The following is a 25257-nucleotide window of genomic DNA, read 5'->3' on the forward strand; positions in this document are numbered from 1 at the left end:
ATAGGCAAGCCCATTTCTGAGAGATGCAGGACTTCTCTGGTAGGTGACGTTGACCAGCTTTCTTAGAACTTCGCTGCAGGCAGGGGACCTTCCTTCCTTCCAAAGGGTCAGACCTACATTGTGGCCTAATGAGTCTCCCCCAGCTCCCTCTGTTTCCTTTCACAGGCATTCCCCCTAATCTTTTGCATGTCTAATCCTGCTTGACGACTGCTTCTCAGAAGGACTGGGATTAACACAGGGAAGGAAATAATTCTCTATAGCTCAGGATCAAAATCTGTGGGCGAAGGAGAACAAAGACGTAGCTCTCTCTGGCTGATTTCTCCCTATGCTGTCTCTTTCTCTTCACCTTCACAGAGCCTACCCTCTAGTCCAAACCTCTTTCCTGGACTCCTGCAAAATCTGCCTAATGGTCTTCCAGTTTCTCCCCTTGTTTCCCTCCAACCCACCCCCCACCTTTAGCCAGAGTGATGCTCTTAGAAAGCAACTCATGTCATTCTCTTGCTCAAATACTTCACAGCCCCTCTTGTCCTTTGGACAAAGCTGAAACTCTTTTCTGGTCATGACAATAGTCTGATAATGTTAATCCGACTTATGGAGAGCATATATTGCACCAACCACAGTTCTAAATATGTTATATGCAAGAACTCATTTAATCCTCATAATGTTCCACTGAGTTATGAATCATTATTTCTCACATTATACAGTTGAGGACATCAAGGCACAGAAAAGTGAAGTGACTTGCCCAAGGTTGCTAAGCGAGTGAGAAGGGGAGCCAAGATTCCAACCCAGAGGTCTGACTCTAGAGCTCATGCTCTTAACCATTAAAATAGACTGACTCTGTCCTAAGTGCATTTTTCAAGTTTGCTCTTTGGTTTTTGATATTGTGATGAGGTTTATTCTGTGGAACTTTTAACATTTTATGTGGTCCAAATTTATCAGTATTTCTTTTCATAATTTCTGGGGTTTTTGTCATGCTTTATAAAAGGACTTTACAGCTCCAAGTTTAGAAAGCAAAGTCCCCTGTTGTTTCTTTGTTATATTTTTAAATCAGAAATCAATCTTCAATTTAACTCTGTGAAAGGAGGATATATCAATTTAGCTTTATTTTTTTTTTCTAAATGGCTACCCAATCCTCTCAACACTAGTCATTGAATAACATATTTTCCCTACTGATCTAAAATATCATCTTTATCATATCACTAGATTTCCATATGTATTTGGATCTCTTTTGGGACTCTGTGTTGTCCCATTCCCAGACACAAATCAGGTTATTTTATTCTCAAACTTAAAACCTTGTAATTAATTCTAAGAGCCTAAGTAAAAATGAAGTGGCTCACAGTCTTAAGCAGGTCTGGGTATCACTTCACCTACCTCCTGGCCCTGGGCAAGTAACCGAACCTCTCTAAGCCATATCTATAAATAACATGATTATTGTAAGGATTTGGCTTTGTGTGGTGAGGGAGTAAGGCATGTTCCAGGAACCAGACTACAGTTTCTAGAGTTAACACTGTTCAATAGAACTTTCTGTGATGATGGAAATGCTCTGTATATCTATGCTGTCCAATATAGTAGCCACTATCCACACATAGCTAGTTTGACTGAGGAGCTAAAATGTTAATTTAATTAATTTTAATGTAAATAGTCATATGGACTAGTAGCTGCCCAATTAGATAGCTCGGATGATCTATTCTCAGATCCCAGAGAGGGAGAGGAGGAAGATGTATAATAGAGGCTAGACTGAGGAAGGCTTTGTGGGCCTTATTAGGGACTTGAGTCTTTATCCTAAGAATAATAGGAAGCCATTAAAGGGCTTTCGGTGGGAAGGAGGTAGGTGGCCATCACTTTTGAGTTTTGGAAAGATCTCTTTAGGGGATAAGAGAGAATGTGGTAGACCAGTGGGTGGATGTTGCATTAAGCTATGGGAGATGATGGTCACTTGACTTAGGATGGTAGCAGGAGAAATAGACTCAAGGGATAGTTTGGATTTAAAATCAGTAGGTTTGGGGTGATGGACTAATTGTGAAGGATGGAGAAGAGGGAGGGGTTAGAATAATGTCTGGGTATTCTGGCTTTGCTCAGATGGGACATTGGAGAAATGGTGACACCATTCATTGAGAGAAAAAGAAAAAACACTGAAAGAGGATTTGGAGGGGAGATTATGATGTTAGGCTTGGTCATGTTGAAACATCTGGTGATGGATATGAAAGTCTGGATATAGAGCAGTATGGCTGGAAATGGGAGATTTGTTAGTCTTGGGTGTGTGGGTGGTAATTGCTGATGGGGGGTGGGTGAGAGAGCAGGGACCAGAAGAAAACACAGGGCAGAGAACTGAGCCTTAATGCATGGCATTCACTGGTTCAAAAAAGGAGGAAGAGCTAACAATGGAAGATGTCTAGAAAGGCCAGAGAAACTCTGGGAGACTGTGATCTCACAAAAGCTGCCTAGTCCAATGCCACTTAGCTCACAAGTGGCAGAACCATAATTTGTACCCAAAGCCTATAGATACATGCATAGTCCACTAGTTTGAGCTGGAGACCCTTCACTAGCAATAAAATCCAAGTCTTACCTTTTTGAACACCAGAACACTGTCAAGGATGACGTGGAAACGTCCAATAGCATTGCTAATTGATATCACTCCAAACGTTAGTTCTGGGAAGTCTTTGATCATATCATAGAACAACTCTGCTACTTCTTCCTCTAAATCCTGTTTGGGGAAGGATGTTTGGTGAGGTTTTGATAGAAAGCAAAACGTCTGGCTTATTTATGGTCAAGGTGGAAACGGTGACCAATTCATCTCCTCACCTTTCCAAGTTTTAGGGTTTTCCTGGGTTCCCTAAGTCCCCTTTCATGAATGTTACATACTCAGAATACTTCTGTGGCTATGACTAAAGCCAAAATAGGCAAATCCACAGAGATTAATGAAAAGAATTGATAAACCCAACTTTTTCCAAGTATCTAGAGTAAGGCTGTTCTAACACACAGGTTGAAACTTTTAAACATTTATTCCTTAATTGCTTTCAGAAAAGGCAGCTGGTTTGACCACATGGATCACCAAATATAAACTTGGTATCAAGATATGGCTGTAGTCACAGCCTTCATTCTATAACCTGAAAGAAAATTGGGGCTGTCAAAAAGTGAGATGAGACAGAAAAAGGTACATACACTCTCTGTGTAAAAATATAATGCCAAAGTTCTGACTTCCGCTGGGGGAAGGGAGGAGCCATCCAAGTTACAGGAAATGAGTAAAGATATATAAGAAACTCATTCTCCACAAGGAAAGATGATTTGCAAATTATTATTCAGTGATATTTTAAATGGACCTCCACAAGATCAGTTATACTGTCAAAACCAATTTAATAAACGTCAATCTCCTCTCCTCCTTCTGCATTCCTGTCCACCTTTCTGGTTAGCTTCTCCTACCACGTCACCTTCCATTCTTTCCTTCTTCATTTTAACACCGCAGTTACTTGGAAAACCAGCTCATTGGAAAAGGAAGAATGGGTATGGCATTAACCCAAATGAAAGACCTCTCCTTACCCCACCCCCACCCAGACACAGGACTTCTCACCAGTCAAAAAGCCACCTCCCACCTCTTGACCCCAGTACCTGGAAGAAGCCGATGATGACCAAAGGCCTAGATTTCACAAACTCTACCACCTGCTGGGTGTTATTGAACAAAAACGCTTTCTGGCTAATTTGTCTTCTCAGCCAAACGACCAAGGCGGTAGATTCAACCACTCCTAGAGAGAGAGACAGTTAAATGGATCCCATAGCAGTTTCCTCTTGAATTGGAGCAAGGCCTGTTTTCTCCAAGTTTAATGAGCAGAAGCCTCTGATCTTGGGTTCCCACCCATTGAAGGCCAAGGTCAGTCTTTCCACTCCTTCCCACTCCAGCCCCAAGGCATGAACATTAACAGCAGCAGCTAACTTCATGGACCACTAACCAAGGACAAGGCACTGTGCTGAGCCATTTGCATATATTACATCCCCGCAACAACCCTACCCTATGGGATATTCTTACCCTCCCCATTTTGCAGATGAGGAAATTGAGGTTAGACTTGCCAATAGCCAGCCACTAGTGAACCTCAGAATTAAACCCAGAAGGAAGCATGCTCAGTCTTCTTATCTACCTTCCAAAGTGACAGGAAGGTGGATTTATTTTTAAAAAATATAAATGGATGAAATGTAAATAAAAATACCAGCTAGCTCTGTGACCTTTGGAAAATTCCATTATCGCCTGTGCTTCCAGTTCCTCAGCTGAGACGCAGATGTCCACTAAGGTCATAGATCCTGACTTCCATTTCTCAGCTATCATATGGGAGGTGCCAAGCACACAAAAATCTTAGCTTTTAAAATTGGGAAACATATACCATATCTGGGGAGATGTAACAGTGTGCTAGAATTACATTAGGCTACAGATGGACGTGTGTTTTTTAGGATCATCAATTCCACACGATGGTAGATATTGTAAAATATTATTTTCTATCAAAGACTGCTATAGAATAGAATGGAGCATTTAAACTGAATTTTTGAGATAAAGCAATGTTTGTTATGAGTAGCTTTGGACTACATCTATATAGGACTTTATTCCTTCATTCATAATTCATTTCTTCACTCATTCATTCATTTGACAAATATGTACTGAGTACCTATTATGTTATCAAGTACTGTGCTTGGTCCTGGGGATATAATGGTGAGCAGAAGCAAACACATTCCCACTGTTTTGCAGCTCTCATTCTTTTGAGTAGGACAGTTGTCAAGTAATTACACAAACAAGTATATAATCACACCCAAAGTAAGTATTCAAAAGCAAAGTTCAATGAGCCTGTAGCAAAGATATGTGACCTAGACTGTGAAGTCAAGGAGGGCTTCCTGGAGGAGATCACTTATGAGCTGAATACTGAAGGATGCATAGGAGTTAATAAGTAGGCAACAATAAGAAGAATGGAATTGAAGAAGGAGGGAGAGTGAAAGGCTTCCAGGCAGAGCAAGCAGCCTGTGCAGGACAAATTGCTGCATGGGGCTTGATGAATGCGAGTGGGTAAATCGACTGGAAAGGACTCTATTTTCAGTGTCTTTGCTTACACTTCCTAAGAACTTAATAAGGCCATTTAAAAAACTTATAATGAGGGGCGCCTGGGTGACTCAGTTAGTTAAGCATCTGCCTTCGGCTCAGGTCATGATCCCAGGACCCTGGGATCAAGCCCCACATTGTGCTCCCTGCTCAGTGGGGAGTCTGCTTCTCCCTCTGCCTGCTGCTACCCCCGCTTGTGCTCTCTGTCTCTCTCACTCTTGCTCTCTATCTCAAATAAATAAATAAATAAATAAAATATTTAAAAAGAATAAAAAACTTACAATGAAGTGTATTTGCATACAGAAAGGTGTACAAATTATAATGTATAGTTTGGTGCATTTTTGCAGAATGAACACACCTGAGTACCACCCAGATCAAGAGAGACCATTACCAGGCTCTTAGAAGTCCCATGGTGCCTCCCTGCCAGCCCCTCACCCACCCCTACCTGAGTGTAACTACTCTTCTAACTTCTAACAGCATGCATTAGTCTGCCTGCTCTTGAACTTCATACACGTGGAATTACACAGTATGTGTTTTGGGGTCTGGCTTTGTTACGTTTGTGAGATTCATCCATATTGTTGCATGTGCTGTGTAGCATTCTGTCGGGTGAATGTTTTATAATTTACTTGTCTATCCTCTGTTGGTGAGCATTTGGGTTGTTTCTAGTTTGGGACTATTAAGAATTAATTTTCGTGCATGTCTCTGGGGGCACGTTGGATGCATTTCTGTTGGGTACATGCCCAGGAGTAGAATTTCTGGTCATAGGGGATGCTGCATTCAGCTTTAGTAGATACCGATCAGGCCATCTTAAAAGCCACAATGAGTCAGGCCCATAGAAGTTCATAGAAGGATGATGTCCTGGCCTCAAGGGACAGAGAGGGGTGGGGGAGGCTTCATGCCACCCCCAGACCACAGCACTCCACCCTGCTGCAGTCCCCCTCTCCTCCTGGATTCAGCCCCAAGGCTGAGTTTCTATTTTCAGTGTTCCCAGCCATCTTTCAGGAAGAAACAAGCACATAGCAGGGAAACAGTTTCTCTTATAGGCATTTGTCTGAAAAAAAAAAAAAATTATGTTATAAGTGTTGTGGAAGGAACAGGTTCCAAAGTCCTGAAAATACCAAAAAAGGTGAACAAAACTCCTCCAAATGCATTTGAATTTCAGGTCATCAGAACCATCACTCTGATCTCATTTTGTGCCACTTCTCCTTCTTGTCCACAATGCAGCCACACCCTCATCCTCCAGCACACCGGGCTTTGGTGTCCTCCAGTCCCTCTACCTGAGCTGCCTTTTCCTCAGTGGTCAGGGCAACTCCTCTGGCTTATTTAGTTTGAGGTTTGGACTTTTCTTACTACCACCACCCCCCTCCCATCAATCATATCATTCTCTAGTTTATGACCTGTTGCATTTTCTTCACTGAATCTTTTTCTGAAGTTATGATTTTTGGCTGGCTTGTTCACTAGCTCCTGTAATGTCTGGCTCATACTAGGTGCTCAAGAAATAATTATAGGATGAATGAGGTGGGGCGCCTGGGTGGCTCAGTCGTTAAGCGTCTGCCTTCGGCTCAGGTCATAATCCCAGGGTCCTGGGATCGAGCCCCACATCGGGCTCCTTGCTCGGCGGGAAGCCTGCTTCTCCCTCTCCCACTCTCCCTGCTTGCATTCCTTCTCTCACTGTGTCTCTCTCTGTCAAATAAATAAAATCTTTAAAAAAAAAAAAGGATGAATGAGGTGGATGAATCATCACATAAGCTGGCTTGAAGGAACTTGATCTTAGGCCATCTTCTCTGGGATGTCTGAGCTCTCTTTGCCCCTCTGAACCCCATGGAGCTGAAGTAGCTCTGAATTTGACAAATAATTTGTTCCTGAATGCCTGCAGATTGGTCCCTGCCCCTGTTGGGCAGGTGTCTCCCCTGGCACTTGGCTCTGAGCCAGAGGACGCAGTAACAACTGAGGTGTGAACGCTACGTCAATGATTGACTGGGGCTGTCTCTCCACTGCATATTTCCAAGCACAAGCTGGGAATGCATCATTAACTGAGGCCCTGGAGCCAACCTGAGTTTCCCTCCCTCCAGAGAGGGGGGCATGACCAAGTTTCCCATCATCAGTCCTTGGGAGACTAGAGGAGAATCAGAAGTCTAGCTTTGACCCAACAAGGACTAAACCCAACTTGCCTCCTAGGAAGGTTTTCATAAAAGCTGGTGCAGGAGACCAGTAAAGCTCTGTCACCTGTCTTAGCTCAGGGAAGCCCTGTCAAGTTGGCAGAACTGGCATTATTCATCCTGTTTAGGAAATGAGAAATTGGAAGGCTGGCTCAAATTCTCATAACTAGTCTTTGTCCTAAATCCAGGCCCTGGCTCCCTCCCAGCACCCCACTGCCTCTTTCCCTGGTTGGAGGTAGCACTGAAGAGGAGGAGGGATAGGCACGCCTAGTAGAAATACAGGCTGGTTCCTTACCCCATGTCTGCCTGCAGTGGGTCCTTGCAATTCCATCCCATTCAAACTCAGAAACTATTCATGAAGAACCTAAGTGTTCCAGGCACTGCACAAGGGTCAGAAAACTAATAGTTTGATAATAACAAGAGCCACATCGGCCATTTATTTTGAGTGCAGCACAACATAGAGCAGGGGTTGGTCAATGACAGCCCATGGGCCAATTTTGACCTGCCAATTGACCTTATAAATAAAGTTTTATCGACACCCATTGGTTTATGTAGGACTGCTTTTCCACTGTATCAGCAGAGTTAAGTAGTTGGGAAAGAGATTGCTTGGCCTTAAGCCCTAAAATATTTATTATCTGGCCCTTTGCAGAAAACACTTGTGGGTCGCAGGGCTTATTAGCTGGGGGGCCTCGAGGAGGTTGTTCCATCTCTCTCTGCAGGTTCCCATCTGTAAAAGCACCTGCCATGCTGGGTTGTTGTGACATATGTAAAGGGGCCCAGAAGAGTGATGGAGCACAGTGAATGGTTCAGATTCATGTCGGGGCTTGTGCCTTACAAACTGGTTTCACCTCATCAGTAACCCTAGGAGGGAGATACTTCCACCATCTCCATTTCACGGAGGAGAAAAATAAGATTTGACAAGAGGGAAGCGATGGTCCTTCCTTCAGGCATGTGGTAAGGATATAAGGCCAGGTGGTGTCTGCCAGTTTGGGCAGCCTCTTCCGAGGACCCACGAGAAGAAGTGACATTGGCTCCTGCCCTGTGCTCTCACTAGACAACGAAGAACAGAATCAGTTCTGTGAAATGAGGGCCTTGAGGGGGAAGCATGGGTGCTGTGGGACTCCAGAGGAGGGCTGGCACCCTGACCAAGTTTGGTCAAAGGGGACTTCCTGGAGGGGGCGGTGATGCAACTTTCCTGCATTGCAGAGGTGCTTTCCTGCATTGCAGAGGTGATCCCGGGCACTGGCTCCTACCAAAAGGGGCGCAGACAGTCTGGAAGTTGCCACATTGTCACCTTTACTGCCTCAAAGAGGAGTCAGACCTCACATCCCCCCCTCATTCCCCACACCCCCAGGCCACCATTGTCCCACAAGCCCCTTGGGAGCCACTGCACTGCCTGGTTTTGTATGTAATCCGCCTTGAAGTTGTCTCTTTTGCGGCTCCTTCCTCTGCGAGTCTGGCCTGTGTCTATGCCCCCTTGTGTCCGCTTTGAGAACTGCAAGGCATCCTGCAGCCCCTGCAGGTGGTAGCTCTCTCTGGGCCCTTTAGTTTTTGCAACAAAACTCAAACAGGCTTATTGCAGACTTGCTGAATGCCAGACCCTGCAGAAGACTATCTCAGTTTCCTGATTCAATCATTCACACATATAATGGGAACATTCTACTAGCATAGAACAGACTGTAATAGGCACATCGGTGTTTGTCAGTTTCGTTCCATCCATGTGTCAGTTTTACACACATTTATGCATTTGTATCCTTAGCATTTTTAAAAATTAGGACCTACCATGTGCCACACTGAGTCACATAATTCTTCAAGCATTCTTGACACCAAGATAGGGCCTGACACAGGGTAGTTTCTCAATAAAAGCATTGAATAAGTGAATGAATGAGTTAATGAATGAAATGGATGATGATAAAGCTCAGGTGTTTGGTAGTCACCCTGCCCGGGTGTTACAGGCCAAATCTGTCTGTTTCATCATCTCCCAGTGTCCCTTTTCTTGGCCTGGGACCCTGTCAAAACCATTCTAAAGTAGAAGATTGGGGCGGGAGGTGGGAGGTGGAGTTAGGAACTCACTCTCTGGTCTCTGGCAGTTTGTGAGGCATGCATCTCACTATCCCACCTCATGGTGTTTCTGAGGCCCACCAGCTGAGATGCAAGCTGTGGTGGAGGCAGCTGTATGTTCACCAAAATTTTATTTTCCTTATGGACACAGATCAGGCCATATTGCTCAACATTTCAATTGAGTGGGGCTATGTAACAGAATTTTGGTCAATGGAATGAGATGTGATGTTTGTCACTTCCAAGCCTGGGTCATGAGCACCACCAGTGGCAATCCTCTACCTCCTTGACCCAACTGCTGGCTAGATACGGAGAAAATGGCAGGGGGCTCAGAGGCCCTAAGGGAAGGCAAAGCCACAGGCTGGAAGGAACCTGGGTCCTTGAAAGATTGTGTGGAGCTGAGCCACCCACCTCTACCCTCTGGCTGCCAGCTGGGCTCTACATGAGCAAGAAATAAACTTGTAAATTCTGTTACACCACTGAAATGCTGGTGTTTGTGTTTCCATAGCTAGCACTGCCTTAACTGACACACAAGGACTGTTACCTTTGCAACTGATGGGTTCTGACCTGTTGCCCTCAAAAAACAGCTTCAACTCTGGGGCCTTCTTAACGTCAAACTCCTTCTGAAGTTCCTTCTCCACCGTGATGTCCACTTTGCCAAAGCCGAGCCCGTTCTTGCCTTTGCCCACGACTTCCACGGCTTTGCCCAGTTCCTCAGCCAGGTTCCTGGATTGCTTGGAGGATGGGTTGTCTGAAAGAGCCAGTATAAATCAAAACTTGCTAGAGCCTCTCCCGCTCCCCATCTCCCGAGAAGGAGGCTGGGTTTCACCTTCTTAGCTCCCGGGCCTTCTTTGTGCTCTGCTGTACTACGTAGATTTTCAGAAATGTGGCAGGATGGGAGGCACATGTTTCATGAAATTGGCCATTTGGGAGGCACATCAGGGTTCTTTGGGCTCAGGAACACTGGAAGCAATACAACTTTGGGCAACTCACTCCAACTCTGTGAGTCGCACTTTCCTCATGAGAAAAATAGTATCGACTATCCCATAGAGTTCTCAGCCAAGTAAGATTTATTTAACAATCAGTTATACAGTGCTTATTAATTTCTAAGACTTTCCATGGATTGAGCCATCTAATCCTCTCAGCACCCCTATGGGGTAGGTATGGTTATTATCTCAATTTTCTAGACGAGGAAACTGATGGGAAGCAAAATGTCCTACTTGCCCAGGGTCCCGTGGCAGTGAGAGATAATAGCCAGGATCTGGAACCACTCATTCGGCTCTCTACTCAGCACTGGTGTGTCAAACTCTCAGCACAGTGCCTGGCACATGATAAGGACATAATGCATTCTTATTACTGCTGTTATTATTATTGTACAATTTCTACGGTCAGAAGTCAGAGGAGAAAGAATGAGGGAGTATGCACGCCATCTGGTGGAAAGTTCCGGAGTTACAGGCCAAATTGAGCCACTCCGGTTGCCCTGTAGCATGAATACATGAGGGGACTCTCAAGAAAGGAAGGTCAGGTGTGGGAAGCAGTTACGATGCTCTCCTCCCCCCTCAGAGCCTGCCCCTTGGGGTAAGTGGTGTCAAAGAGACCTCACACACTCGATTAGGATTCATTGGCCCCTCATATTGCTGGGCAGTGTGGTGGGGGTTACGAGTGGGGAGCCCCTATCTGGAAAACGGCCTCAGGGAGCTGGCGTGGGATTCCTGGCCTAAATGATAGAGGACCAAAAGGCACTCACATTGCCTTCCTTCTTCCTGATAACACAGAGATTGCAGGCCCCTCACAGCCCTGATGTCTGCAGCGGGTGGGCCAAGCCAGGGCCAGGGGTCACTGATTCCCTTTCAAGTCAGAACGCATGCCCTGTGCCAGTCCCCACCCCTCTGCCCTGTCCATCTGGAGCGCACTTGGAGAAGGTACAAATCACTTCCACTTCCTGGGCAAGTTCCAAGTTCCAACAGAGAAGTCTTCTGTAAAGCTAAAGCCAGAAAGCCAGCTCCAGGACAGCTGGTACATGCCCCACTGCCGGGCAGCACACCTGCTCCTGCGATGGAGCCTGAAAGTGAATGATTGTTTTCATTAAATTCCCAATCAATGCACAGGAAGTGGGACTTTTTGCCTCCCCACCACCTGCTTTGTCACCATCATTGTCTTTGATACTGCCAACCCATCACCGGCCAGCAGCTGCTGGCCTGGTGCCCCTGCTCCAGCCCTCAGGCCTCTGCCTGGGCTTCCTTGTGGATCTTGCCCTGCCTGGCTCAGTGGGTGGCTGATTGACAAGGTGTCCAAATCTGAGTCTCTAAGGGAAGCAGCTCCGGGCAAGAAAAACACATGGAATGATTGTCTAAATGGTGGAGCTTGAAGAGGTCCCACACACAGCCCAGTGCTCCTGGGTATCTGGAATGGACGTGAGAGAAACAGTCTGTGATAACAGGAATGCTGGGCTCCTAAAGCTAGCTGGATAGGATCTAACAATAATAGTAATGGTGATTTATCCACACATCCGTCCATCCATCCATCCATTCATCTGATCATTCATCATTCATTCGACAAATCTTTTCTAGGATCTGCCACGTGCCAGACACGGTTCTGGGTACTGGGGATTTAGCAATCAATGGACAAAAATCCCTGCTCTTGTTGGAGAGGACAGAAAGTGAACAACTATATGCTATATTAGATGCTAAGTGCTACGGAGAGAAAAGAAGCAGAGCTGGAGGTTAGGAGTGTCAGGGGGATGGAGTTTAAGTAGGGAGGCTGAAGGAAGCCTCACCAAGAAGAAACATTTTAATAAAGACTGAAGGAGGTGAGGGAGCAGGTTATGTGGGTATGTGGAGGAAGAGAGTTTCCAGGCGGGGGAACCATAAGTGCAAAGGCTCCCACGGTGGGAGTATGTGCGCATGTTTGAGGAATGACAAAGAAGTGGAGCAGAATGAGGGGCCTGGGGGTCAGATGACACAGGGCCTTGTCGGCCACTGAATAGATTTTGGCCCCTCTCTCTGAGGAGTGTGGAAAGATCCTGGAAGGTTTGGGGCAGAGTTAGACATGATCCTACTTACTTTTTAACTGGACTGTACTAAATCTTACATGAACATTAGATGAAAGGGGAAAGAGAGTGGATCCAGGGAGACCAGTTGGAGGCCTCTGTAATAATCCAGACGGTAATGGCTGGAGCCAGGGTAGTGGCAGAGGGAGTGAGAAGTGGTCAGAGTCTGAGAGATTTTGAAGGAGGAGATGACTGACTGGTGGTAGATTCGCCAGATGGGAGGAGATGATAGATTGGATGGGGAGTAGGAATGAATGAGAGGAGTCAAGAATGACAGGTTTTGACCAGAGCAGGCTCCTGCAGCTGATGGTGAGGATGATGATGGTGATGATGGTGGTGGTGACAGTAATGATAACAAGGTAACAACAATGACAAATTATTGAGCACTTACTGTGCCAACCCCGTTGCTATCCCGGTTAATCCTCAGAACAGCCTCTGAGTTATCTACCATTCCAGGTGAGGAATGTTACAGACAAGAAACAGAAGCCCAGAGGTCTTACAGCTAATATGCGTTTAGGCTGAGATTCAACTCCAAGGCTCACTGACTCCCAGATTCACGCTCTGACTGACCATATGGGTGAGCTGGTCTAAAAAAGTTTCCTTTTTCCTGGACGGGAGGGATGGGGGTGGGTTTTCCATCTCCCCTGCTCTAGGTTGGTTTCCATCAGAGCAGAGAGAATCTGTAGAGGCAAATTCACTCTTTATGATTTACAGTCCTGTCTTCCGGTTTCTTTTTAAAATATGCAAATTGGTTTTACTGGTGGGCTCTGCAAACCCAAGTTTGCAAAGGTGAAATGAATGCATATACCTCTCAGGTCTTGGTGCCTATGTCCTGCCCTGGCCAACTGGAAATGCCAGTTTGGCTGGGGTGTGGGAACAATTCCTATGTACATTGTTGCTTGGGCAGAGTGGAGCCCATTGGGTTGTGGATGGGCCGGGAGCCCTCTGCTGGGAGGTGAGACCTCCTGCAAGTACAGCCTTCCTTGGGTCCTAAGCTCTATCTAGACAGAGCTCATTGTCTGACTGGCATATGGTATTCAGTGAACTTCATTAGGTTGTCTTGTAAAACAGAGGCAGTTATAGTGGTTTACAGCACCTGTGGCCTAGGCAGGTTGTTTTTTTAAACATCTTTGTACCTCTGTTTCCTCATCTGCAGAACGGGGATACTAATTGATCCCACACCTTAAGATGATCGTACATAGTAAGACAGGGTGTGCAAAGCTCTGGCACAGAAGTGCCCCCAAATCATTAACCATTATGATGGCATAGGTGGAGAACCCTTGATCTTGCCCTGACCAGGTTCTCTCTGTGAAGGGAGGGTCTTAATGGAAATGTCAGGATCCTCAGCAGATATTCTGGTTCTTGGGGAAAGAGGGACAAGGGTGACGAACACCAAGACATTCCAACACAAGCCTGGGCCTATTGTGTGGCTCTCACATGGGTTTTGGGGTAAGCAAATGGGACCCAGGGTCATATTAGAAGAGGGAATGGCTCTCTGAATGTCTACCTGATGTGTAGATGTGTTAATGGCTAATAGACCTAGAATCAATGTTTGCCTGGGTCTTTAGTAGATAATCCCACGTTCCCTTTTCTAAGCAGCCAGTGTGAGTCAGGGGAGGGGCTGGTGGATGGGAAAGTGAGACTGTAGGGATTGGAAATTAGCTCTCAGCACAGGGAGCTGGAGTATGCCTTTCTTTAGACATTGGTTCTCAATGGGGGGGCATTTGGCCATATCTGGAGACATTTCTGATTGTCACAACTAGAGTGCTACTGACATCTAATGGGTAGAGGTCAGGGATGCCACTAAACATCCTATAATGCATCACACAAGAAAGAATTATCCATCCGGCCAAAGTGTTAATAGCACTGAGGATGAGAAACCCTACTTTAGACCAAGCTCTAGATCAAGCTTGGAAAATATTCTGAGAATAATCCTCTCCCCATCCCATAGGGCCATTATAGTGTATAGAGGTGCTCGCAGATGATAGGAGCTTTGGGATGGTAACCAATCCCTTCTAGTTCCTCAAGCGCCAGCCAACAAATTCCTCTGATCATCCTAATGGCCAGTAAGGCCCTAAAGGACTGTACCTCCTTTGAGATCTTATCTCCCACTTCTCTTCAGCACCTCAGCTTTAGCCATCCTGGCACATTCCCACCCCAGGTCCTTTGCACTTGCTGTTCCCTCTGCCTGAAATGCTCTCCTCCCAGTTATCTGCATAGGTTGCTGCCTTCCTGCCTTCAGGTCCTTGCTGAATTGTCACCTTTCCAGACAACCCTATATAAATTTGCAGCCCCACTTCCACTAACTCTTTGCTCTCTCTGTTGCTCTTCTTTGTTTTTCTCCATAGTGCTTTTAACCCGAAGACATACTACATTCTTTTCTTATTTGTTTACCTCAAGTCTCCCCTCTTTAGGACGTAAGTTCCATGAAGCAAGGCTGTCCATCTGTTTCGTGCCTAGAAGTCTATCTGACACCTAAGAGGTGTTCAATAAATATTGAGCAAATGAATGAATAAATGATGAATAAATAAATAACTATTCCAGTTATCAGCACAGTCTTGTAAGATGGATTGAATACCAGTTTTGATGTCAGACCTGGTCTAAAATTCAGCAAATTTTCCAACCTTTCTGAGAAGTCTTTGCTTCATATGTAAGATGGAGACAGTGAGACTGATTACAGTGCCTGGAATACAGATGCTCAATAAATGGCCGTCGTTGTCATCATCTTCATCACCATCCTCATCATCACCATGATCATCATCTAACCTGCTCCCTGGACTCTTGTTGTCTCTTCTTTAGGGGTACTTCTTAAATGACCCTAGAGACAGCTTCTGATATACCTCATTTTGACTTCTCCCACGAAAGGTAGCTTACTCTTTTCTGCTTGCCTCATTCATGCAGAACATTATGGGCCAAAAGAAAGCTCATTTCATTCCGTCATTCATTCAACATCTCATGCAGGCCTACCAAGCACAATGCCAGATGTTAGTAATCAAGAAGTGAGTGAGATTTGGCCCCTGTCCCTCATGAAGCCCACAAGTTAGAAAGCAGTTTCAATACAGTGTGAGAAGTGCTATGAAAGGGAGGGTACAGAGGGTTGCATCATCATGGAAGGCCTGCTAGCTACTGTAGGTGGGAGTAAGGGTGGACACAGCCTCCTGACAAGGTGGTTTCATGAGCTTAAACCTCACAATCGAGGCAAGGAAATGTAGGAGGACGCTATGGTCAGAGGGAATTTTAAGGGCAAAGGCCCTGGGGCTTGAGCCAGTGTGACCTATCCAGCAACTACAAATTACTCAGAAGCCAAAGGATAGCTCTCAAGTGAAGTGGGGAAGCTGGCTGAGGCTAGACCAAGCAGAGGACGCTGTAGCCATGTTAAAGAGTTTGGGGTCTTAGAAAATCACTGAGGGTTTTTAATCAGGAAGTGACCCAATCAGACTTGCATTTTAGGAAAAAAATATCTGGGGCTCCTGGGTGGCTCAGTTGGTTGGGCGGCTGCCTTCGGCTCAGGTCATGATCCTGGGGTCCTGGAATCGAGCCCCACGTTGCGCTCCATGCTCTGCGGAGAGCCTCCTTCTCCCTCTCCCTCTCCCTCTGCCTGCCGCTCTGCCTATCTGTGCTCTCTATCTCTCTGTCAAATAAATAAAAAAAAAAAGAAAAAATATCTCTGGGTGTGCTGTAAGGACAGCATTGGAGGGGGTGGGCAAATGCTCTAGGAGGCTGCTGCAGTGTTTCAGGTGGGGAACACTGGCTGGAATGAAGGCAGTGGCAAGGGGGTGGGAAGACTGAAGATTGCAGAGGGCCTTAGGAGGTGGTTTCAGCAAGGACCTGGTGATGAGTTAAATGGGACAATAGAGAGGAGTCAAGAATGACCTTGAGATTTCTGATTTTGACATTGGGTAGACAGAGGGGCTGTCAGTTAAGGCAGGGCATGAGAAAAAGCAAGTTGTAGGGAGCAAATAAAAAATGCTGAGTTCTGTTTTGAACACATGTGGCATTTGAGACATGTGAGGAACATGCAAGAGGAAAGGTCCCACCGACCATTGACTCTTGAGCCTGGAGTCCTCAGAGAGCTAAGAAAGTGGGCAGCAGTTAAGGATTTGAGAGTTACTTAATACAGTATGTCCCTGGGACCATATTGGAAAAATCCTTTTTGTAAAGAGCCTATTTATTCCTAGAAAAAAAGAAAACATTTAAAATGCTTTCCCCAAGTGATTAGTTTTTCCAAAGGTCACTTTAGAAGGCCTGCCAGTTTTTGAGAACTCATTTTGATTTAAACATGTATTGGAAGGAATCAGATATTCAAATGTAATGAGCCCGAGTGTCTTTTTTAGATAACAAAATCTCTGCTGGTGTTTACTGCTTTGAAATACTGGCTAGTGGGAATGCTTTAAGTTTCAAGTATTCAATTTGGTTGTCATTTAATGTCATTAAAGAATGTAAAATTGGTTGGCTCTCTCTGTAGCCCCAGATTCAGCATCAGTCCTCAAGTTATGTCAGTTAAAGCCCTAAAGAGCCATGGACTCCCCCTTCTGCCCTGATTAAAACAGTCACTGGGCAGAGATTTGCATTCTCATGCGAACAGGACAGGTTCCTCTGCCTTGTCCGCCTGCTGCGCCATTGTTGGAAGGGTAAATGTGTGTTGATGTACCTTGTGTCATGCAAAGCGTGTGGCTCTAGTTCCTTCAACAGCGAGGGTCCAGGATCAGAGATTAGGACCGCAGCAAAAAAAAAGAAGACGCTGTCTTGTGCTAACCATTAGCTTACAGTTCTGCAGTAGGTAGAGTAGAGCTGCAGGGTTCTCAGTTCTTCCCTGAAGGAAACCATGAAACAGATGTGTAAGTGGTGGCCCACTTCCTGGGGTGGGTGAGGGATGTGGGGAATCGGCTGGAGGAGTCCATCAGCAAAGCAGAAGTGCCTGCCCTGGTCACAGGCTTGTATTAAGAAAATGGCCCAAACCGGATCACCCCTCTAAGGTCTTGTTCCATAGGCTTGAAGTAAAATCCAGCATGTACCCTGGCACAATGAAAGAAACCATTAACAGCCTGGGCTAGATGGAGGTCAGAAGTTTGGAACTATTTTGATGGAATTTTATGCATCAGGCATGCTCTATGTTGGACGGAAGCAAAAATGACCCAATCAGATTTTCCCTTCTGGGAACCATCAAGGTTAAGGGCACAAAAAAAAAATGTTTTTGTTCCACGTTGCTATGAAGAGGCTGCACAAGCCAGCTGAGGAGGCTCTGGGACCCAAGGCAACCGAGCTGCTGAGGCTGTCACATACCCAAACTCCCGCCCTGAAGTAACAACACTCAGAGAGACTGCACCAAGAAGAGACTAGGAGGCCTGAATTTCAGACGGGGGACACAGACTCAAATGCTACAGGGGCGAGGCAGGGTGTGACTGTGTGGGTTTGCTGGGTAGGGATGTGGCAAACTGACAGGCTTATTTTCTGATCAAAAGAAAAAATCATTACCAAGCTCCAGCTACTTGTCACATTGCAAGAATGTGGGCCCGTGCCTCTAGATCTTCTGTTTCTTCAAGAGCAGATGTAAATTCAATTTTAATTGTGAAATGTCTCAATTTTTAAAACAGTGCACAGCCCAAACATAACACCCCTGCTGGCCGTCTTCAGTCCATGGGCTGCCTGTTACATCCTTGATTTCAGGGTTATGGGAAAGAAGAGGAGCCATAAAGACCTGAGAAGTGAAGCAGAGAGATCAAAGGGAACCAGAAGAGAATGGGCTCATGGGCACCAAAGAGCAAAGGGTCTCAGGTTGGGGCTACAAAGAGGTCAAGGAAGGTGAGGACTGACAGTGCCTATTGGATTTGGGAACCAGGTGTCCTTGGAACCTTAACCTGAGCAAACAGTCCATAAAGTCAACCTGATGCAGGAAATCGTTGTTGACATTGCTGCCCAGAAGAGAAGCCTGTTCCTGGTGGTTTAGTGTCTGGAAGAGCTTACACAACCCAACTGCCTCTCAGCCAGCCTAGCTTCAGGTTGTGTTTGAATCAAAGGCTGTGTCCAGGCTCCTATAAGGTACAGTGTGATTAAGGCAGAAAATGTCATGTGTTCCCCAAACCCTGATTCTTTTTCCTCTTCATTTATGCTGCTGGACTGTGTTTCCCAGCCTCTCCTGCAGAGCTGCGGCCCATGGAACACGGGCAGAAGTTACACATACTTCTCACCCTGTAATGTCCATGTGAATCACTTGGGACTCTGACTCAGTAGGTCTAGAATGGGACCTGGTATTTTGCAATTCTGATGAGCTCCTATGTGATGCTGGCACTGCTGGTCCACAGACAGCACTTCAAGGAGCACTGATGTGCACCATTTCCAGGGCTGGCCTGGCCCAGAAGTATGTCCTCTGTCTCTCAATCCATTTGCTGGCTGGAGGCAGAGGACTCAGTGGAGTACTCTAGGCCCTAAGGGATGCTTGAGGCACTGGATGGAAGCAGCCTGGCTGACTGAATGACTATATGGAGCAAAGCTCCTCTGCAGACCTGCCTGAGACTAAGATTTAAGAAGTCAACCTTTGGGCGCCCGGGTAGCTCGGTTGATTAAGCGACTGCCTTCGGCTCAGGTCATGATCCTGGAGTCCCGGGATCGAGTCCCGCATCGGGCTCCCTGCTCAGCGGGGAGTCTGCTTCTACCTCTGACCCTCTTCCCTCTCGTGCTCTCTATCTCTCATTCTCTCTCTCTCAAATAAATAAATAAAAATCTTAAAAAAAAAAAGTCAACCTTTACAAACCTAGATTTGGGAGTTGGTATAGCAGTTAGCTTTCCCTAACACAGTGATCTTTAAAATATCTCATCAAATGGGAACAATGAGGGGCGCCCAGGTGGCTCAGTTGGTTAAGTGTCCAACTCTTGATTTCAGCTCAGGTCATAATCTCAGGGTCGTGAGACTGAGCCCTGCCTTGGGCTCCACGCTGTGCATGGAGTCTGCTTAAGATTCTCTCTCTGTCTCCTTCTGCCCCTCCGCCTGCTTGCACATATTCTGTCTACATATATATTTTTAAAAAAATCAGAACAACAAAAGAGTTTGGTACAAAAGTAGGCAATCAGTTTTAGAATTTATTTCATTAAAGGACTTCATTCATCTACTATTAAAAACTGAGCTACAGTATACAAAGAACTAAGAAGATATTTGGCCCATTTAAGTTAGCCTGCAACCTTGGATCTTGTGGCAAATACTGTGAATCAACCATTCCTGGACCATAGCGATAGAAACCTAAAACATTCCCCGTTTCAAGACTCCTCAGGTTGGGAACAGCCACGGCCCAGTTCTAGCCAATAAGATATAACAAAAGTCACTGGTGGAGCTTCTGGAAAAGTTTTGATTTTTTCTTCAAGGGACGTACACTTAGCTGCCGTGTATTTTGTCCTTTTGCTATTTGCCTGTCTCTCTTTTCCCCTAGCAAAATGTACAATACATCGCAAGAGGTACCTCAGCCATCTTATGACCACAAGCTACAACGTGTCAGGGGTGATGCAAGAAGACAGACGGAGCCTGCATCCTTAACACCATGAAGCTGCTAGGACAGCCATTGACTGCCTATCCCTGGTCTACATATGAGCATATGAGAGAAATCTTGGATTTAAGTCATCATTAGCAGATTCTTTATTCCTTGAGGCTGAATCCAGTCCTAACTGACAGAAAGTTGATGATCTGTTTTGTGCCCCAGGGCCACGGGAGGATGAGGACTCATTTACTGAGCATCTTCCCTGTGTCGGATCCTTCATAGATAACCCTCAGTCAACCCGTACAATGACTGCACCACTTCTGTTATTCCAACTCCACAGATGAAGGTGAGATACAAAGAAATGTACCCTAGGCCACCTATCTAGGTCATGGCAGTATTGGGTTTCACACTCAGGCTGGCCTGGCTCCCATACTTGTATACTTTACCCCAAACCTTGATGTCACTTACAGACAAAAGTGTGTGGGTGATTCAAGTTAAAAAACAAATAAACATTTTCCAGAAAAAAAAAACCAAAAAAACAAAAAAAAACAAATAAACAAACCCACAAAAAAACACGTAGGGATTTACTAGTGCTTGGCATGTGGTCTTTGATAATTACTGATGTCAGCAACAATAGATTTCAAAGTGCTCACTCCACTGCTCTGGCTGCAGATTGCCCATCACTGGGCATCACTGGGAGGCCAAATAACAAAGATTTCTCTCACTTCAAGCCAAACTTCAAGCTTCAAGATGCATTTGCTTTGACCTGGAGACCCATGTGCATTCCAGGATGCAAGGATGCAGGAGCCAAGACCAAGGAGGCTGCTCAACTGGTTTGCAGCCAAACCACCCTTTCTGAGGACAAGTCCAAGCTGTCACTTCTCCATGAGGCACCCAATGTATACCATTTTAGACTCTTCTAATGGCATGAATATCATTTTAAAGAGTTTCTCCTGCTTTGTGACAGTCCTGACTTCTGACAAAGTCTTTGAGAGCAGAAACCAAGACCCCTTTTCTCTGGGGCTCCCAAAGGGCCCGCCCAAGGCCTGGCACTGAGTAAGCTGAGTAAAAGTGGGGTGAATCAGAATGCAATAATAACAGTTTCTGCCCAATGAATGCTCACTAGGCACTAATGAATGCATGTTTGAGCCCATTTTCATCACCACAACAACCAGCAAGGGAAAAATCATTAACGCTTTTGTGCAGAGGAGGAATCTCAAAATGATGATAAAAAAATGACAGCCAATATCTTCTTAAGCTCTTACTGTGCACCAGGCACTGTGCTAAGCACCCTAGGAATTATATCATATTATTAAATTCCCCATTTTACAGCCAGTAAAGAGAGGCTCAGAGCGATCAAGGTCACCTGCTCAAGGTCACCTCGCCAATAAGTGGCAGAGCCCAGCATTTGAGCCTAGGACCGTGAACCTCTCATCCCAGTACATGCATTGGTCAGACTGGAGAGAAAAGGAAGCCTGTGAGGGGTCAGTGTTCGAGGAAGGCAAACTGACAGATGGGAGAAAAGGCGACACCAGAGCATCAGCCAAGAAGAGGGGAGGAGAGGCTGCATGGAAAGGGGCAGCACCCACCCTGCACTGCCCTGCCCAGCTCTGGAACCTCAGGCACTGCCTGGCCTCCAGGAACCTGGGTGCTAGTCAGGCCAGGTACATCCTGGAAAAGCAGGCCTTGGGGATTGACACGGATCCAGACACTCCCCAGAAGAGGCTCTGAAGGATTCTGGAATCCAGTGTTCACATCTGCTTTCTGCACCCTTGCAATCCTTGCAGGTGGGAAGTGGTGTAGCACAGGGTCTGCAGTCCCCACTTGTGAGCTGTGTGACTTTGGGCAAATCGCTTGGCCTCTTTGAGCTTCTGTCTCCTCAGCTATAAAGTAGGGAGACAAATGGTGCCACCACACTGGCTTGTTGTGAGGATTACCTGACTTAACATGTAGTGGGACACTCAGGACAATGCCCAGCACACAGTAAGTGCTGACTATGTGAAAGCTGACTTGAAAATCCCTCCTACCCTGCCCCAAGGCACAGCTCTGTGCCCAGGACCTAAGGAAAAGAAGAAATGTCTACTCTTGCAAAGAACAACAGCCCAAAGAACAAAAGTGGACAGGCAGAGTTCAGATAAAGGTGATGGTCTGCAAATTTTTGCTTAAGAGCTTGCCCATAACTGCCACCATTTATTGTTCTCTGGTTGCATTCCAGCTACTTGACATACTCCCTCATTTCATCTTTACAACAGTCCAGTATGGTCATGATGCTCGTGCCCATTTTACAGAGGGGAAAGTTGAGTTTCAGAATATATAGATACCTAAGAGTGAAGCTTGACTTTTTACCTTCAGTGGGACTGAGGAGCAACATGTAAATCAAGACTAAAGTGGCAACATCGTATCTTGCAAATTGCTTAACCTCCCTTGGACCTCAGTATTCTCATCTAGAAATTGGGAATGAGAGTATATACATACTATTTTTAAATAATGATATGTGTTCTCATGTGTTTAACAACATATAAAATTCCCCTGGCTGCCGGGAGCAAGGAGGCAGATCTTACCCCACCCATCGCCCACCACCCAGGAGTGGGGGACACTCACGAAAAAGCACCATGAGGAAGCGGGTCTGATTCAGCATCTGGGTCAGGCCAGCAGGTGTTAGCACTAGTAGGTTGCCTTCCTCCACAATATGCAAGGGCTGGGATATGTTGATGCTGTCTTCCTTGACGTCCTCCTCTGGCAAGCCCTGGACAGTGGAGACGCAAGAGGCCGCTAGCAGCAGGAACATCCATAGCGGCTTCATGGCTGTCCTTCAGGGGCACAAAGAGGAACAGGAGCCCTTATCAGCGCACGTGGCAGGTGTCACGTCATCACTCCCTGCCCAGCCAGTTTGTGTATGGAGAACATGGCCTGAGCATGGCCCACTGCCTCCCTAGTGGTGCTCACAGCTTGGCAGTGGCACTGGAAGAGAGGCAAAGTGTTAGCTTAACTTCAGCGCCTGTATAAATTGCACGGGAATAGCTCAGAGCAGCAGGGCCCCAGTCAGAGCAGCAAGAATCCAAATTGCACTCCAGCCACTTGAGCCCACTGGCTCCCCCAGACAATAGGTGAGACTTTTGCAGAGATGAATCCCACTCCAGAGTCCTAGGGTGAGCCGCTGAGCCTCAGAGATAACTGGTCCAGTTCCCTATCACAGCCTCTGCTTCATGCTCCTGCAGCTCCTACTTGGATGCCCCCTTATGATAGGAAGCTCACTACCTCACTTCCCATTAATGTACCCCATTTGCTATTTGAACAGATTTTCTCAACTGTAATTTCTTTTAAAAGTCGTAACAAAAAGTGACATAAAAAGTCACACTTGTAAAAATCCCAAACAATATAATAAAAATATTAAGTAGAAAATAAAATCTCTCTCATAATCCCACCTCTGAGAAAGCTACTATTAACAGTTTGGAATGAATTCCTATACATGTTGAAAATTCCTATATAAATGCACATTTGAATGTACAATTTTAAACACAAATGGAGTCAGCTAATGCATATTGTTCAGCATCCTGGTTTTCTTAATAATATGAAATATATCCTATGTATATGAAATATATCCTGTATATATCCTATAAAAGTATAAAAGTACATTTTAGATCTATGACATGATTTCCTTTCCTAATTCTTTCCCTTTGTTTTATTTATTTATTTATTTATTTATTTATTTATTTATTTATTTTGCAATTTTTAACTGTTAGAATGGTCTGGGTCAGAAGCTTCCTTTCTGACTTTCCCTCATTATGTCTTCCCTAACAACCTAGAGCATGGCCTCACCTCCTCAGATCTTCGCAAGTACTCCTCAAGCACAGAGCTGTTTCTCTGTGTGGCACAGACTATATGAGTGTCTTAAATGAGAAGACCTATAGCAGTGTATTCTAGGTCACACCTTCATATTAAATTTATAAGGATCTCAACTTCTTCGTTGACTGCTGGCATTTATGGTAGGAAAATGAACAAGTGGCGTGAATAAATACGTGAATGAATGAATAAATACTTGATATTTGCCTGGGAAGTATGCTTGTCAAACTATCGGAAGGTTTTTAAAAAATAGATCTAATGTAATTTTTTGGCCTAAAATGTAGAGAATCGTCACCAATTCTAGCACTAAACTTTATAAGTACCTATAGCTTAATGTACTTGTCATGTGCCAGGCACTGTTCTAGCGCTTTTCCATACTGTTGTATCTCTTATGACAACCCTCTGAGGTAGGGATAGTACTACTGTAATCCTCATTTAATGAGTGTAGTAAGGCAGAGAGAGGTTAAGTAATTTGCCCAAGGCCACACAGCTAGTAGGTGTAAAGGCCATATTTATTTGTTTACTATTATTTTTAAAATTCTTTATTGAAACTCAATTTAGTTAACATATACTGCATTATTAATTTCAGGGGTAGAATTTAGTGATTTATCGGTTTGCATATAAAACCCAGTGCTCATTCCATCAAATGCCCTCCTTAATGCCCATCACCCAGTTACCCACCACCCACCTCCTCTCCGGCAACCCTCAGTTTATTTCGTAGAGTTCAGTCTCCTATGGTTTGCCTCCCTCCTTGTTTTAATCTTATTTTATTTTTTCTTCCCTTCCCCTGTGTTCATCTGTTTTGTTTCTTAAATTCCACATATAAGTGAAATCATATGGTAGCTGTCTTTCTCTGACTGACTTATCTCGCTCAGCATAATGCCCTCCAGTTCCATCCACCTTGTTGCAAATGGCAAGATTTCATTCTTTTTGGTCGCTGAGTAATATTCCATTATATATCTATATACCACATCTTCTTTATCCATTCATCTGTCGATGAACATCTGGGCTCTTTCCATATCTCGGCTATTGTGGACATTGCTGCTATAAACATTGGGGTGCAGTGCCCCTTGAGGCCTCTTTTAGGCAAACAGCCTTGAGCAATAGAATGTAGACAGAGCCCATAGCGACCCCCTGGCTGAATACAGACAGGCCCATTAGATGACCCATCTTAAAATATCCATAGGCCGTAACTAATCAATGGGCTACTTACAACCAGGCACTGGTACCAGACAAGGGGGAATTCCTTACATCGCCATACCTCATTGTTCCCCTTTTAAAACAGCCCCCACCCACACCTCCTTGCAGACAGCCTCTCCTGCTGCTGTCCTGCCCGCCACTCCCTTGTGGTGTATTCAGTAAACTTCGGTCTCTTTTGTTCTGCTTCGGGTGAGTCCTTTCAACCTCTGTGCCACCATCTTCCACTGCATCGTTGCCCCACATTTGGGGGCAGATAGTCTAGCTATCGAACCACAGTGATGTACTGCCTCTCTAGTGCCCCACTGCAAAATGCATGCAGTGAACAGGGGCACCCGGGTGGCACAGTCAGTTAAGCGTCTGACTCTTGGTTTCAGTTCAGGTCATGATCTCATGGGTTGTGAGATTGAG

At 45.4% G+C, this 25257-nt stretch overlaps 1 protein-coding gene across 1 annotated transcript in view; it reads right to left on the reverse strand.

The window, feature by feature from the left end:
* The window catches only part of PDILT (protein disulfide isomerase like, testis expressed), a 34382-nt gene extending 11770 nt beyond the window's left edge, over positions 1-22612 (reverse strand). Inside the window, exons 1-4 of the mRNA XM_028091665.2 lie at positions 22408-22612; positions 9836-10042; positions 3607-3740; positions 2567-2704 (exon numbers count right to left, since the gene is read on the reverse strand). Coding sequence (XP_027947466.2) covers positions 2567-2704; positions 3607-3740; positions 9836-10042; positions 22408-22609 — 681 coding nt within the window. The 5' untranslated portion in view covers positions 22610-22612. The remainder of the gene's footprint in view (positions 1-2566; positions 2705-3606; positions 3741-9835; positions 10043-22407) is intronic.
* Positions 22613-25257: the final 2645 nt, after the last annotated feature.

This window comes from Eumetopias jubatus, unplaced genomic scaffold (assembly GCF_037043125.1).
Source record: "Eumetopias jubatus isolate StellerSeaLion01/CBP00866 unplaced genomic scaffold, mEumJub1_p1.0 scaffold_12, whole genome shotgun sequence".
Classification (NCBI taxonomy): Eukaryota; Metazoa; Chordata; class Mammalia; order Carnivora; family Otariidae; genus Eumetopias; species Eumetopias jubatus.